Source organism: Pristis pectinata, chromosome 1 (genome assembly GCF_009764475.1).
Source record: "Pristis pectinata isolate sPriPec2 chromosome 1, sPriPec2.1.pri, whole genome shotgun sequence".
Taxonomy (NCBI): Eukaryota; Metazoa; Chordata; class Chondrichthyes; order Rhinopristiformes; family Pristidae; genus Pristis; species Pristis pectinata.
Genome location: NC_067405.1, coordinates 68693919 through 68710287, shown reverse-complemented (window position 1 = coordinate 68710287; position 16369 = coordinate 68693919). Strand labels below are relative to the sequence as shown.

General features: G+C 43.3%; 1 protein-coding gene across 1 annotated transcript in view; it reads right to left on the bottom strand.

The window, feature by feature from the left end:
- The window catches only part of LOC127568304 (arf-GAP with GTPase, ANK repeat and PH domain-containing protein 1-like), a 540943-nt gene that overhangs the window by 214142 nt on the left and 310432 nt on the right, over window positions 1–16369 (bottom strand). Inside the window, 3 exon segments of the mRNA XM_052011908.1 lie at window positions 1093–1185; window positions 4504–4659; window positions 4881–5008. Coding sequence (XP_051867868.1) covers window positions 1093–1185; window positions 4504–4659; window positions 4881–5008 — 377 coding nt within the window.

Genomic DNA, 16369 nt, shown 5'->3' with positions numbered 1-16369 from the left:
AGTTAGAATTCAGCCAAATTCAGTTTGGGATCCGTTATCCTCTGTTCAAACATCTGGAGAAGAGCATGATGCAGAACACAATTTGGTTTATTTTTTATGTAAATTATCCAGCTGTCTGGTGTGCAGGATATAGTTAGGACATTGAGTTAACTACAAAAGTAAGCAATATTGAGAGATGTATAAACTTTAACAGCAATGAATTACCACTGAAAAAAAATCTAAAATTTTAATTTTTAAAAAATCTATCAATTTCATTGTAAAAAAAACAAAACTCTCACTGTGCTTTGTACTTTAGTCAGAGAATAAACTCAGCAAGACTCCACATGCAAAGCCAATATAAACCCAGAATGTCAAACACAACATTCTATTTCATTTTAAAAAAGATTTAAAAAAAGAGGAAATGAATCTTTCCATATAACCAGCATACAATCATAAAAGTACCTCCTTTGCTCAATTGTATGAACAACATTGAGAGAAAGAATGCACATGCAATTGTCGAAAGCAAGTCTCCTCAATCCCAAAAAAGCAAACAATTTACACATTATAAGAATGATGTTCTGCTAAATCCTCTCCAATGGAGATTTGTAAATAAGAGCAAATAGTCAGTGTCCAGGCCATCATTATCTCTGCTAATTGCCTTTGCTTTGGGAATGGAGAAAATTGTGTTCAGATGTCCTCCTGCATCAGCAAACTGGGGCCAAGTCAAACAACATACAAGATCACAAGAATTCTGTATAGTGGTTGGATTCAGGCTCTTGCCTGTTCAGTGCTAATCATGGCACTCTACAAAGCCGGCCTTTGAAACAGCCAAAGCTGGAAGCACTCCATATGCATATAGGGCCTACAGATTTCAGTTAATTAGGCCCAGTTCTTAAAACTTCCCACAGCGTCGTGACCATCTTACTCTAATGATTTTACTTTAGCGCATTTAGGGCCTGGCTAATTGATGTCAAGTGTGTGACTTCTGTGCTAACAAAATGGAAAGCATCAAACAAACAGAGAAATAAGAGGTGAGTTACAGTGTCAAAACTCTGGTGTTCAAAGCTTCTAATTAAAAGGAGCAGTGGGGAGAAGGGAGAAACAGCGCCTTACCTGTTTAATTGGGATGGCTCGGCCACTTCCAATGCTGTCTGCTCTGGTGTCCAGATTTTTCTTCTCTTTGTCTAGATCACTTCCTTTTCGAGACTAGGAGACAGAAAATGCCCCTTGTAATACAGTATGGGTTCAAATACCAAGGAACGTTGTGATTTGAAAGCTCTAGGCTATGAATTTTATCTTTGATTAACACAATTTCAACAGCTTTATTATTCCATCATGAAAACCTTGAACCGCATAAGAGAGAGGGACAGGAATTAAGTCCTTAAATTATTAGCTTAACAAATACTTCTATTTTTAGCTTTCAGAAATTGAAAGGGGGTATTAAACTGAGGCAGTGAGTGAGTAAGCTTTCAATCTCTGCAAAATGTTAAAGCCAAGGAACCAAGTATTATTAAAAGGTGCAACTAACAAAGTGGTGTACGGGTACAGGCAGTATGTTCCTTCAATACATGGTGAGCGCTGTTACTAAGATGATGTTTAAAAGCTTCATAACTTCTTGCAAAGGTTAACACCAATCCAAAAATCCATTTTTCCTGATCAGCTTTACCCACTGCTTGCTTCTGTTTAATAAACTTGGCAAACACTTCCCTGAACGCCCAATGGCTGAAATCTGAATGGTGCAGGGTCCATGCAGTTTGGAACAACTCACACGTTTTCTCGTGCAATTGTCACACCCCGGAACAGGGCAAATCATCACAGGTTGGGGCAGGGCAAACGTGACCAGGGATGGAGGTCCAATCTGAGGAACAAGGCTCTAACTTGGTAACCAAGTTGACAAGAAGGATATGCAACTGTTGCAGGAGGGTGCAGGGACTAGGAAAGGCAGGGCCGGGAGAGGCAAACTGTTCCAAGTTACAGAAATCAATAAAAACTTGGGCTCATGATATTGGGCACATCAATTGTGTATTTGCACTTTAATAAGGCATGAACAGCTGATTGCAGCTTTCTGAAATAGACCACGTTTTTATTACGTTGTCTTTGAGACTTGAAGGATTGGTGGACCGTTGCCATTTATCTATAATGGCAGCCATGCGCACACAGTAAGGGAGTCAGTGTGAGTGACAGTGTCTGTACTAATATACCATTGGAGTAATTGTTCAAACAATAGGTTCTCTTGTTCAACAAACTTTATTCATGAAATTCTTAATTAATCACCTCAACTTCACAACTATGACCCTCAGCAGACCTGCAGCACATCATTTTAGAGTCATTCAGACACAGATGTTCTTTACAGATACACTGGAAGCTCTAAAGGACACAACCTGCCCATTTCCAGAGGCTCAGGTAGAGGCAGGATAAAACTGCATACTTCATGATAATGAGCATAAAATCCTCACCATGAAAAGCCACTTCCTCTGTTTCTTTACTCCACCTGATGCTTTGTTGTGCCTTTCAATTCTATTGTACCACAGTTGATGTTACTTTGCAATGAATTAAATGAGTTTGCCATTCCTTCACCATATCCTGGAGCTCACATAATGGTCAACCCTTTAGGTGCAGTTGACTCCACGGAGGAACAAGCGAAAATAAATTGATCATTCCAGTGTCTGCTTCAAGTTTGAATCTTGTCTTTTTAAATTTTACTTCAATTAGTGAGGGGGATGGGAGGGGGTAATAGATTATTAGTTGAATTCTCCTCCAATCTCAGTACATAACAGAGTAATTCAAGCTACATCAGTGTAAATTAACTACATCGGTTTGTACAATGAATTACGACTTGTGTTAAAGACGGTGAGAGTTTAGGCATGCTGTAATGTGTTAGAACTAAAACATTAACTTTGCTTTTTAAACTACCCAAATTGGATTTGTCAAACTTTCAGTAGATGTTAAATGTTCATTTATATTTTTTCTACAATCTACAATTCTACTATTAAGGACACAGGCTATTTTCAAGATTCACGCTCAAGATCTGAGATTAAGATGTGCAGCAAATATTAATAAAATGGGTCTGTGGGGAAGTGCTGACCGTGTTCTGCTGTTGGAGGCAATGCTAACTGTTCTGCAGCTGAGTGAGGGCACCTGCTGGCAGAAATCCTGTACAGCAACAGTAGCACAAAGCACAGTTTTGTTTGAAGCAAATCTTAAATAAGAACAAAAAATGCTGGGAATACTTATTCAAACTCCTGCGAAAAAAAGACAAAGGTTAAGTTAACATTTTGGATCTATGACCTGCAGCTTCTACTACTTTTAGTTGAACACTTAAGGTAAGCAAACCAGAATGCAACTTCTGGCAATGTTAGCCATGTGTAGTTGGACCAGGAAATCTCTGCAGCCAGGACTGGGCAAATTACTGCTGCACTGATTCACAGGCAAACTTACACAGGCACAAGCAGATTGCTAGAGCAGTGGCAGGTCATTTCACTGTGACGGTATTGTAACCAAGCCATGTGCCCAAACCTAAATAATGAATAGAAACAAGTTTTCACGTGAGGGTTTCTGGTCAGATATTTCAGCTAGTCTGAAAGTAGTCACTTCAATCAAGTGTAGAGTCAGAGAAATTCAGTACAGGACATCCCTGGGTTACAAATGCCCAGCTTATGGATAACTGTATACATGAACTTTAAATTCAAAAGTCTGGCGTATGTACATACATTCGTTCCTATGAATGGCAGAACTCATTTCCTTTCTCTCCACTCTTAGTCATTGTTCTTTCTTATCACTTACATACTTTTGATGCCATTCATTAAATACTGTAAGGCGTGGTTACCATATCCAGTGATGTTTGTGTATTTTCTAACTGACGGATAAAATCAACTTAAAATAGTCTGTAAAAATGGAACCCATTTGTTACTGGGGATGGCCTGTATTTTTCTCATTGTATTCCAGCATCACCAGAACTGTACACGTGTGAACAAACAAATCAGGAGTAGGAGTATGCCAGGTGGCTCCTTGTGTCTGCTGCTCCAACTAATAGGATTGAAGATGATCCAATTGCTGGTTTCACCTATGCATTCCCGTCGACAGATGGTAACCACTGATCCCCTTGCTTATCAGGAATATATCTACCTCTGCCTTAAAACTACTTGAAGACTCTTCCTCTGCCACCCTTTGAGAAAGAGAGTCCCAAAGAGCCCCGAACCTTGAGAGGGAAGAAACTTCCCCTGATCTCTCTTAGATTGGTGACCCATTATTTTTAAAGAGTGAACCTTGTTCCAGATTCTCGCCAAGGTGAAACATCTGCTCCATGTACCCCAAGCCAAGGCCCCTAAGGAGCCCTTCAACTATCAGTTTCCCTGGAAATAATAACTAACTACCAGGAAACAAACCAAGAATGCAATTCACACCCTCTGTGTTATCTGTTCCTACAATAAATAAGAAAGCATTTTGTTTGGTTATCTGGGCACCATTTCACAGCCATTCCATTAATTATTCAAAGCACAGCCATGTATTGAGGCGAATACTCACAGCAAATATATTAGACCGACGCTTGGACTGTTTTCGAACAGGAGTTGGTGTGTTAGCTGTTTGAGGGATGTCGATTCGAAGCTCCTTTTGACTTGTGCTAGGTGTGGAAGGGACAGAAGAGGAGTAATCGCTTAAACTCCCTCCACCGTTACTTGTCTACAATACAGAGAAGAAAGCAATTAAGTAAGTTGTCCAGTATGGTTTAAGTAAGTCCAAGAATTAAGTATGTCCAAGAATTTTGGTGTGATCCCAATTGGATTTAGACCTCAGAGAGGATGCTGATCCCAGCGGAATGGGAATATATGGCTCATCCTGGATTGTTAGTTTCTCTAGATACATTTCCCACCCCTCTCCTGAACCCACACTCAATCACTCACCTGACTGACGTGAACCGCAGAGACTTGTGCAGAGCACACAGAAGAGTGGCTTGGAGAATTGGGCAGAGACTTGCATGGTCCGATGGAGAGTTGCTGCTTCTTCCGTGTAGCTACTATCTTTTGGGCAACTGTTACAAGGAAGGAGGAGAAAAAGACAATAAATATGCTGTGAACATTTCAGATCACTGTCTATGATCAGAGATTAGAACACTATATCCAGGTTGGCTTGCAGGGCAACACTTCGAGAGCAACGAATAGTTGGAGGTGGTGTTGCTTGCACAAGACATGAAACCATTGCATCTCTCTCTCCTTCTCCCCCAAATGCATGCAAAAAGATCCCATGATACAATACAAAGAAAAAGAGGGGTGTACCACACAGACTCTGATCAACAGTTATTCTTCAATTAATGTCAATAAAAATAGATCTTTTGGTCACATCGTTCTTTAGAACACAGAACAGTACAGGAGAGAAACAGGCCCTTCAGCCCACCATGTCTGTGCTGACCATGATGCCAATCTAACTAATCCCATCTGCCTGCACATGGTCTGTATCCCTTCATCCCCTGCCTGTTCATGTGTCTGTCTAAATGCCTCTTAAACATTACTATTGTATCTGCTTCTACCACCTCCCCTGGCAATGTGTTCCAGGCATCTACCACTCTCTGTGTAAAAAAAAACTTACCTCACAAATCTTGAAATATTCCTTCTATCACCTTAAACCTATGCCTTCTAGTATTTAACACTTCCACACTGGGAAAAAGACTCTATCTTCCCTGTCTATTACTCTCATAATTTTATATACTTCTATCAGGTTGCCCCTCAGCCTCCGATGCTCCAGAGAAAAGATTCCAAATTTGTCCAATCTCTCCTTATAACCAACATTCTCCAATCCAGGCAGCATCCTGGTGAACCACTCCTGCACCCTCTCCAAAGCCTCCACTTCCTATAGCATGGCGACCAGAACTTTGTGGGCGCTCTGTGAAAACTGGCCGCTGTGTATCCCACACTGAAGAGTCGAAACATATCAACAAGACCTCTTTGGTTGCAGAGTGCTTTGGCAAATCCTGAGGTTGTGACATGCTATAGAAATAGTGTTCCAAAGATATACTGGTTAGGAAGTTGTGGGCAAGCTATGTTGGCGCCGGAAGCATGGCGACACTTGCGGGCTGCCCCCAGAACACTCCATGCAAAAGATGCATTTCACTTTGTGTGACTAATAAAGAAATCTTATCTCATTGCTCATCAAATACAGTTCTACCTGCTCAGAATGTTTCAAGATTCACTAGAACAAAAGAAAATGAAAGCAAATACGTCTTTGATTGCAACTAACTCTGTAAATATAAGTCATTGCTCTACCCTGGAAGGGACAATTAGTTTACTTGGTAGAATAGCAAAATAGGATAGCATCCGTCGACCCTGTGATTTCTGTCTCGGAGGCCAATGTCAGAACATCTTTCAAGAGGGTGAAACCTCGCAAGGCGTCAGGCCCCGATGGTGTACCTGGCTGGGTACTGAAAACCTGTCTGACCAACTAGCTGGAGTGTTCAAGGGCATATTCGACCTCTCACTGCTGTGGTCTGACGTTCCCACCTGCTTCAAAAGGACAGCAATCATTCTGGTGCCCAAGAAGAGCAGGGTGAGCTGCCTCAACAACTATCACCCAGTAGCACTCAGATCTACTGTGACAAAGTGCTTTGAGAGGTTGGTCATGGCTAGAATTAACTCCTGCCTGAGCAAGGACCTGGTGCTGCTGCAATCTGCCTACCGCTACAACAGGTCTACAGTGGACACAATCTCACTGGCTCTCCTCTCGGCTTTGGAGCACCTAGACAACAGTGTCAGGCTGCTGCTTATTGAATACAGCTCAGTATTCAACACCATCATCCCCCCAGTATTAATCAACAAGCTTCAAAGCCTGGGCTTCCGTACATCCCTCTGCAATTGGATCCTCAACTTCCTTATTGGAAAACCACAGTCAGTACAGATCAGTAACAATATCTCCTCCTCGCTGACAATCAACACAGGTGCACCTCAAGGATGTGTGCATAGCCCACTGCTCTAATCTCTCTATATTCATGACTGTGTGGCTAGGCACAGCTCAAACACCATCTATAAATTCACCGATGACACTACTGTTGTTGGCAGAATCTCAGATGGCAGTGAGGAGGCTGGTTGAGTGGTGTCGCAACACAACCTTACACTCAAGACCAAGGAATTGATTGTGGACTTCAGGAGGGGAAGTCAGGAGAACACACACCAGACCTCATTGAGGGGTCAATGGTGGAAAGGGTGAGCAGCTTCAAGTTCCTAGGTGTCAACATCTCAGAGGATCTATCCTGGGCCCAACACATTGATGCAATCACGAAGAAGGCACGCCAGCGGCTCTACTTTGTTAAGAGTTTGAGGAGATTTGGTATGTCACCAAAGACTCTTGCAAATTTCCATAGATGTACGGTGGAGAGCATTCTGACTGGTTGCATCACAGCCTGGTATGGAGGCTCCACTGCACAGGATCACAAGAGGCTGCAGAGGGTTGTAGACTCAGCCAGCTCCATCATGGGTACAACGGGCACAACCCTCCCCACCATTGAGGACGTCTTCAAGAGCCGGTGCCTCAAGAAGGTGGCATCCTTCACTAAGGATCCTCACATCTGGGACATGCCCCCTTCTCATTACTACCATCAGGGAGGAGGTACAGGAGCCTGAAGACCCACAATCAATGATTCAGGAACAGTTTCTTCCCCTCCACCACCAGATTTCTGAATGGTCCATGAACCCATGAACACTGCTTTGTTATTCCTTTTTTTGCACAATTTATTTTGTAATTTATAGTCATTTCATGTCTTTGCCCTGTACTGCTGCCGCAAAACATTAAATTTCATGACATACAAGTCAGTGATAATAAACCTGATTTTAATTCTGAAGTAAACTGGAAGACAGCTGGATTTTGAATTTAACTGACTCTTGGGTTGGACCTGAAGAACGTTCATGTATCATTGAAGGATACTGAATCACACAGACATCGATTCCCAGAAATGCTTCCACACAGCCGTACACTAACAAGGATGAAGTGCTGTCGGTAGTTAGCCGCTGGTTGGCGAAGTCTGCGCGGATGCTGGACTTCGGGGTTCAGTGCAGGAGCAGGAAGCCATGGAGATATTTTACCACTTCTGATGAGGATCAGATCCTGCACCAGACTGCAGGTGGGATAGACAGAGCTTCACCATTCATTTCGAGGGCTGAGATACTGAGGAATTTGTAAATATAGATCTTTTAAATTGTTTGAGCACTTTTAAGGAGCTTTAAATTGTCAAAGGTTTTAAATGGTTTGTAGTTTAAGAAGCTTGGATGGCATAGTGGCGCAGCTAGTGGAGCCTCTTCTTTATAACGCCAGTGATCTGGATTCCATCCTGACCTCGGGTGCTGTCTGTGTGGAGTTTGCATGTTCTCCCCGTGACTGTGTGGGTTTCTTCTGGTTGCCCCAGTTTCCTTCCACATCCAAAAGATGTGTGGGTTGATAGGTTAACTGGTTCTGTAAATTTCCCCTACCGTGTAGGTGAGTAGTAGAATCAGTGGGCGGGGTGAGGAGAATAAAAAAATGGGATTAATGTGGGACTGGTATAAATAGGTGGTTCATGGCTGTCATGGACTCAGTGGGCCGAAGGGTCTGCTTCTGTGTTATATCCTTCTATGACTCTTAATAATTTTTGATTGACTTGTAATTGTTATAAGTGCCTGAAACATTCTGATCCATTGCCAGTCAGCCACTGACACACTTTGTGGGCGGAGCTCATGTTGTGCAGCCCTCCCCCCCCACCCGCTCGCCTCACCACCCAACCTGATGAGACACAGAAGACCCTTCCACTGTCAGGGCCTTGTGTGAAGCATTGGCTGACTTTGCCTTGCAACTTCCTGCTGAAAGGATTGCCTGAGGGAAGCTTGGATTCACTTTGGATTTAAGCATTAACACATTCCTTAACTCCTGCCTCGTGATAATCGCTTTGGTCCTGTTCTAATATCTGTTTATGTGGCTCGATGTAACAATAGATCCTGTTAAATTTGACATTAAATGCAAATTGTCATTTCCAGAGATTGAATTTGCCCTTCAGAAGGATAGAGTATCCATATTCCAATTATATAGGTTATCCATTCATAGCCCTTAGATTCTTTTTTCACATTTTCTACATTAGAATCAATGGCTTTTTCTGTGCCACACAACCTACAGTTATGGGATACAAAAACAGAAATTGCTGGAAACACTCAGCAGGTCAGGCAGCATCCGTGGAGAAAGAAACGGTTAATATTTCAGGTCATAGACCCTTCATCAGAACTGGGAAAGAGAAAAAGTAATTTTAGGTAGTAAAGAAGGTGGGGGAGGGAGGTTGATGTACAGAATAAAGGGAATTGCTGATAGGGTGACACTGTAATGTGAAGGAGCAGTTAAGGTCAGATTAAGCTTCTTTATGACAAACTTGCTTTAAAACTACCTCGTTTATCTCTCTTTCCCAGTTCTAACGAAGGATCCCAGTCTGAAATGTTCATTGTTTCTTTTTTCACAGATGCTATCTGACCTGCTGAGAACTTCCAGCAATTTCAGTTTCCATTTCAGATTTCCAGCATCTGCAGTTTTTTTTTGATTTTCACTTACAGTTAATGGATTCCCATTCTTAGTTTCACCCAACCTCAACCTAAAGGGTGCACTAAAACCGTCCAACTTTTTTTGATTTCTCAGTTTGTGGAAAAGGCCGAGTCCACACTGCAGCCACACCACTGAAGCTCAGTCCAAAAATCTGATGAATGCAGAAAATTGCAGAACTAAACCATGCTGTCAACTATCAAGGCAGCCTTTGTGTCGACTCTGGGGCTTTTAATACGTGGCAGTTCATCATGTTCATAATAATAGCTATGACTTTTCTCCATTCCAATGATTTCATGCTGAATTAATGGAATCAAAAAGCCAATTTTGACTTCCTTTGAAACAAACTATAAAATATATACTGTATAAGGTCTTTCTATGGGGTGTGGGGAGAATGGAGTGGGCTGGGCAACAGAGGAGAATTGGGAGCAACAAGAGAGTGGAGAGGAACAGTCATTTGGAAGTTTGTATGCAAGTTGTTAGGCATACCCTGCCAAGCTGGGAGTTCTGTTGGGTAACCTTAAATCAAGCAACAAACTGAGCTACAAACTGGCACCACAGTTGCCCATCTTATTTTAGGACAGATTTACATTCCTGTTTTCATGAAAACGTTCAGATTAAACTGCCAGCTAAAAATCTGCTCGCACTCTTTCAAGTTTACCGAGGCAAATCAATTAGTCTCACCATTGATTACAGCTCAGGTCACAGGCAACAAATATTTCAACAGACAACCTCAATACTGTTGTCACTGCAGAATCACTTATTTATTGATCAAACAAAGTTCTCAAGAGAATGTTAAATCCCATTACAAAAGGAACTGAGGAATGACAGGAAGGAGTTTGCTGCTTATTGTTTTCCTAGAGTTGTTGCTGTGATACCTAACTATCTATCATGCCAGAGTTTATTTAACTTTAATAAGCAAAATCCTTCCAGCTCACATTATGTTACAGTCACACCCACTATAACTGGATAGATGCAGCCACGTTCCTGGCATTTATTGCTGAGTGCACACATTATATAATTGAAGCCAGATTTCCTTTATTTTCATTTAACTGGGCAGTCTTCCCGTATCACTGCAATCTTCCCAGGCTGCCACTGGGATCCAGAATCTGTTGGTTGCAGTATGACCCCAGGAATGCTGCTGTTTCAGGAAGCCTGCTGCCTGGTGGCCACTCCCCAACACTACATTTGTTCCTTCCCACCACTGGGAAGCATTTTAGTGCAGTGGCTCTGCAGTCAGCAGGCTGTTTGATGAGGACTTTGCCTGCTGTTTGGGACAGGTTACTGGCCTGCCTGAACTTTAAACGACATAGACTTTTGGCTGGCAAAAGAGTGGGATAGAGAGGTTTAAACTATGCCAGAAATGTTTCTGGAGAGGTTTGGCTGGATTAAACATTTGCTTTCTTCCCACTTTCAACATCAGGAGGATAGAATATATTTCAAGGGAGAGAAAAAGAGATTATTTCTGATCACAGTCAGATGAACAGGCTGATAATGACATCAGATGACGACAGAACATAATCAACAATCCTTTCCAGACCCTTGCTCTTTTGATCAGACACAATTACCACTACCTATTCAGACTTACTTCTATATTATCCATGTTAAAAATCCATCTGAGCCATACCTTTTTAAATGAATGAACTCCTTCAATGCAGCCAACCTAATGGGTCTTCACTGTGACTAACAACCTCACCAATGCAGACACGGGGGCGAGCAGTTCAAAGCAATGTAATGTGTATTTGCCAGCACTGACCGGCTTTTCTACCTGAAAACCTGGTACTGCAGCCGAAGACCAAAGACTGGAGGCCTGAACCGACCTCTCCATGAAACTTAGCATTCCAGTGCCAACTTCCCTTCCCCGTGGCATTTAAAGCTGTCCTGTGAGCCTCACTTCTCTCTTCAAATCTCATCTCTTGCAAGGCACAGTGGGTGATACTCTATTCACTTTATGAGGTGTAGTGTTTTCAAAGTAATAGAGACACAGCATGCAAGGTCCTTCTGCCCACTGACTCTGCACCGACCATCTACCACCCATTTACATTAATCTTACACTAATCTCATTTTATTCTCTCCAAATTCTCATTAACTCCTTGCACATTCTACACTCACCTACACACTAGGGGCAACTTACAATGGCCAATTGACCTACCAACCTGCATGTCTTTGAGAGGTGAGAGGTGAGAGGAAATCAGAGCACCCGGAGGAAACCCACGTGGTCACAGGGAGAACGTGCAAACCCCACTCAGACAGCACCCAAAGTCAGGATTAAACCTGGGTCACTGAAGCTGCAAGGCAGCAGTTTGACTAACTGCACCACTGTGCTGCCCTTACAGCCTGACTCCAACAGCTAACTGCATTGATGTATTTCTCCCATCCTGTTCCCCTTCCCAGTCCTTGGTCATGAATTTCCACTGAGCCACTCCTGCAGAAGTGTAGTGAGAAGCAACGAAAGGCAAGAGGGAAGTGGGTTAGTACTGTACTGCCGAGCTCCATGGGGAGTTCAGTGTCACAGGGAAGGCACCCTGTGAATGGAGCACTGCAATTCAGAGGGCTGGCTCTCCAACTTAAGTTCAGGCCAAACTTTCGAGGAGAAAAGCCTGCTACTACTGCTGTTGAAGATCTGCCCCATTAAAAATAACTTTGATCTCAAAAGAAATACCAATCATTATTCAAGTAAGTCCTCTTCCATTTACTACTTCCCTCAGTCAGTGAACCATTTCTCAATCCACCTAATCAATTCAGAGCCTTGAACTTCTTAACTGTCAAAAGGCTTTACACAATCCAATTATGCTACGAGAGAATCAGGCTCACGTGTATCACAGTTCCAGCAGGTGTGGAAGATGCTGCTCACTGACCGCGCTAATGCTCCCAAGAACACCCAAGTCTTTAAATGCTCACTTGGAATAATCTGTAGAATGCCTCCAACCATCCTTCCCCACGATGGATGTTGCATCAATTCATCCATAACTAAAGTGTTTATGACTTGCTTCTATTTTGAATGTCACATGCAATTTACAGAACAGAAATAGGCTGCTTGGTTCAGCAAGTTTTTGCTTTATACAAGGCCTCCTTTCATCAATCCCATCACCATATCTTTCTTTTTCTTTCTCCACGTACATTGCTTCCTCTTAAATGGGATTACGCCATCTTCCTCAACTACTTGATTTAATTGAGAGTTCCATATTCTCAGGACTCCAAGGTAAACGGATCTCTCCAGAATTTCCCACTGGATTTAGCGATGATTATCTTTCATGATTCCTGGTGTTGAACACTCTCACTTGGCAACATTTTGGAACAACATCAGCTTTCCGTCAATCCTCACAACTTCTATAGGAATACTAGCAGTCAAGGCAACGTCAATTCCCTCTTTAAAACTGAGCTCTAAAAATAACAGGATGCGTGACTCTAGAATGGGGACAAAGATCAGATATCCTGCAGCAATGACCAACAACACCCTCCGACCTCACTACCCCTGAAGACCTTGCTGCCTTGTCACCACCCCCCTGCCTGTGCACTGTGCCACAGGCAGGTTACCCAGTATATATCATTAACATCAATGACATATACTGGAGAGACAACCCACTATTGAAAATTCTAATTGCTCGAGGCAGTTTGTGGAATGGGTGGTGGGTGAGCTGCAATCATGTAGCGGTCAGTGGGTGGGTAGGTGGGCTGTGACAGTGTGGGTGGGTGGTGACAGTGTGGCAGGTGGGGGGTGGGCTGTGACAGTGTGGGGGGTGGTGAGTGGGTGGGTGGGGAGGCCGTGACAGTTTGGGGGGTGGTGAGTGGGTAGGTGGGCTGTGACAGTGTGGCGGGTGGTGAGTGGGTGGTGGGTGGGCTGTGACAGTGTGGGGGGGGGGGGTGGTGGGTGGGCTGTGACAGTGTGGCAGGTGGTGGGTGGGCGAACCACTGCTCAGGAGTTGGCAGTGGGCAGGCTGTGGTCAGGAAAGGGCAGTAGGTGCTCAGGTATGTATTAGGAAAGGAGCATCCATCAAAACAGGGAATGCTGGAAACTTTCACACAGTTTCCATGACAGATTACTACTTAGGCAGAGTCTGGCATATCCATGTTTAGAATTTGCATGCAGTATGAGCTGTTAACATCTGAAGCCTAATTGTACATTGTTTTCTCAAATGGATTGTCACAATTCTTCACATTAGACGATGATCATTTCAAATGGTGTGTTTTTGTTTTGAATTCAGCCCTTTTAAAACTGCGGTTCCCACTTTGGCCTCATCGGCCATCTCAGAATCCGGAGAACTTGCATGGAACTGAGTTATGCCCAGTCCCGAGGGACAACCTGAGGAGGAAGAGCTGGGATTTGGTTACAGAGGCTGCAGGCACAAGACAGAATTAGGGCCACTTCAATGTTTCACACAAGAGGCGCTTCACATACATGCTCAGGCATCAGAAGAGGAGCTTGGTTTAACGTGCTGAATTCTCCTGCTGCAGCCATTCAAGATGATGTAGATTCTATGCTTCCTTACTGGATACCATTAGGTCATTAAGGATCACAAATAACATTCATCATATCAAGCCCTGCTGGAGAGGTGAGGGAATCACAGCTGGAAAAACAAATTCAAATCAATAATATTAATATTGCAGTAATTAATGCTGGACTAATGGACTCTCCCTGATTCCTTCCAGATCTGAGCTGAGCTGGGTTCATACAGGGACACCAATCGGTGGAACCTCATTGAGTTCGGCTCTCCTCCAAACCTCCATTCTGAAAATAGCCCAGCTCTTTTTCTGCCCCACAAGCCAATTTCCATTTTCCAAAAAAAAGTCCGTGAAGGGAGGGCTGAATCATGAAACTGACAACAAAGGGAGAGGCAACTCTCAATACATTATCAAACTGGGGCCAAGTCAACTTCATTAAAGTATGAAGGAAATATGTCAAAACCCACTCTTGAGCAAGGGAATTTCAGCCAGTACTGAGGAAAAGCTACATAGCGCATTGTCAGAAGTGCAGTCTTTTGAACAAGACGTTAAACTAAGGCCCTTTCTGCCTTCTCAGATGAAGATAAAAGATCCTATGGAGTGAGTTGAAGAGCAGGTGCCATCACATTGATCCTGACCAATATTCATTCCTCACCTGCCAAGGAGTATGGTCAGAGAGCAGTTAAAGTTACTCAAATAATAATTCCAAGGCTTAGACTAATATGTTGGACACCACTCAGAACAGCTGGGAAACTTAAATTCAGTTAATTAAATAAATCTGTAATAAAAAAGGCAGCACCATAAAACCACCAGATTGCAGAAAAAAACTCTTCTGGTTTACTTATGTGAGAAGAAAATTTATCGTCCTCATTTGGTCAATAACTGTCACCTGAAGTGAGCTGGAAGCCACTCGGTTGTACCAGCCCACTTAAACAACGTAGAGGAAAAATAAAACCAGCATGGACCTGGGCACGGCGTTCGACACACGCACACAGCCTGGTCAAAGCTGCCATGTACTCTTCACAATATCCATGAATAGAGTAGCTAACCCCCAGATTAGTCAAGGAATAACCTGATTTGGTCAAACTCCGAATCAGGTACCATCACAGACCTCTCCGTCACCATCCCTGCAACATCAGAAACATAGTTCACTAGACCTGGAACCATGGTAACATTACGATGTCTGGAGTTCTGAACAATGACTTCATTCCCCATAAAATCCTGGTACATCAGGTCAAACACGAGACCTCCTGACTACTGCCAAAGTTTCTCCACGTTGAGTATGGTTTGGAAGAAACACAAAGCAGTGGGAGCACAGAATATACACTGGTTAAGGGATTCAATGCCCCATCCCCAACATTATCTGTGGCACCATTACTTACTGAGCAGACACTGTCCTGAAGGACAAAGCTGTGTGACCAGGCAAGTGTCAGGGGCAAAACTAACTTGTACCAGAACACCCTATTGTCCATTACCTCATCGATCATGGCTGCAATGGTGGGGGTGACTCCGTGCCCAGCCCCTTCTCCAATGAGATGCTCTGGTGCAGGGCTGGCACAGATCTGATGGGGCAATTGGCTTTTCTATGATTCTATAATTCTTGGGTGACCAGATCCACACTGAGGACACTCTTCATTAAGTTATACGGCACCGCAACTATGCTAAATATTTTGGAGTCAGAACAAATCTAGTAATGTGGGTAGCAGCAGAACTCTATTCCACCAAAATCTTAATGCACAACATCTCTCTCACTCCACCAATAAGGGAACCGAAAATCAAAAAAACCTGTGGATGCTGGCAACCTAAAATGAAAGCAGAAAATACCGCAAACACGCAGCAGGTCAGGCAGCAGTTGGAGAAAGGAAACAGAGCTAACATTTCAAGTTGGTTTTAAGCTGCAGTGAAGGCGAGGGAGGGATGGATAGGACAAAGGGAATATCACTGGTAGGGTGAGGCCAAGTGATTCCACTCTTTTGGGAGTTGTCTGGTTGATAGATTAATGAGGGCAGTTGGAAAGAAGAAGAGAGCAAAGGAAGGGAGGTGTAAGAGCTGTGGACTGCTGGTGAGAGGTGTTGCTGAGTTCTGAAACAAAAGGAGAATGCTGGAAATGGAATCAAGGGGGCTGTCCCAGATTCACTGCGTGATGGAGTGTGCCAGGCACATTGCAACAGGTACAAAATGGGCTGCAAATAGCAGAGGATAATGTGCAGGTTAGACAGTGGAAGAAAAATACTCTTCCAAACAATCACACAAGTATTGGATTATGTCAAATTTCTGCAGACATGCCACAACCAGTTATAAGAGGGAACTAACGAACTAAAAAGACATCTCTGATGGTTTGGAGACATGGACCATCTCAGGTAGGTATCTTGAAGCACTGGACAAGCACCACCAAAGCCATCTCCGTAAA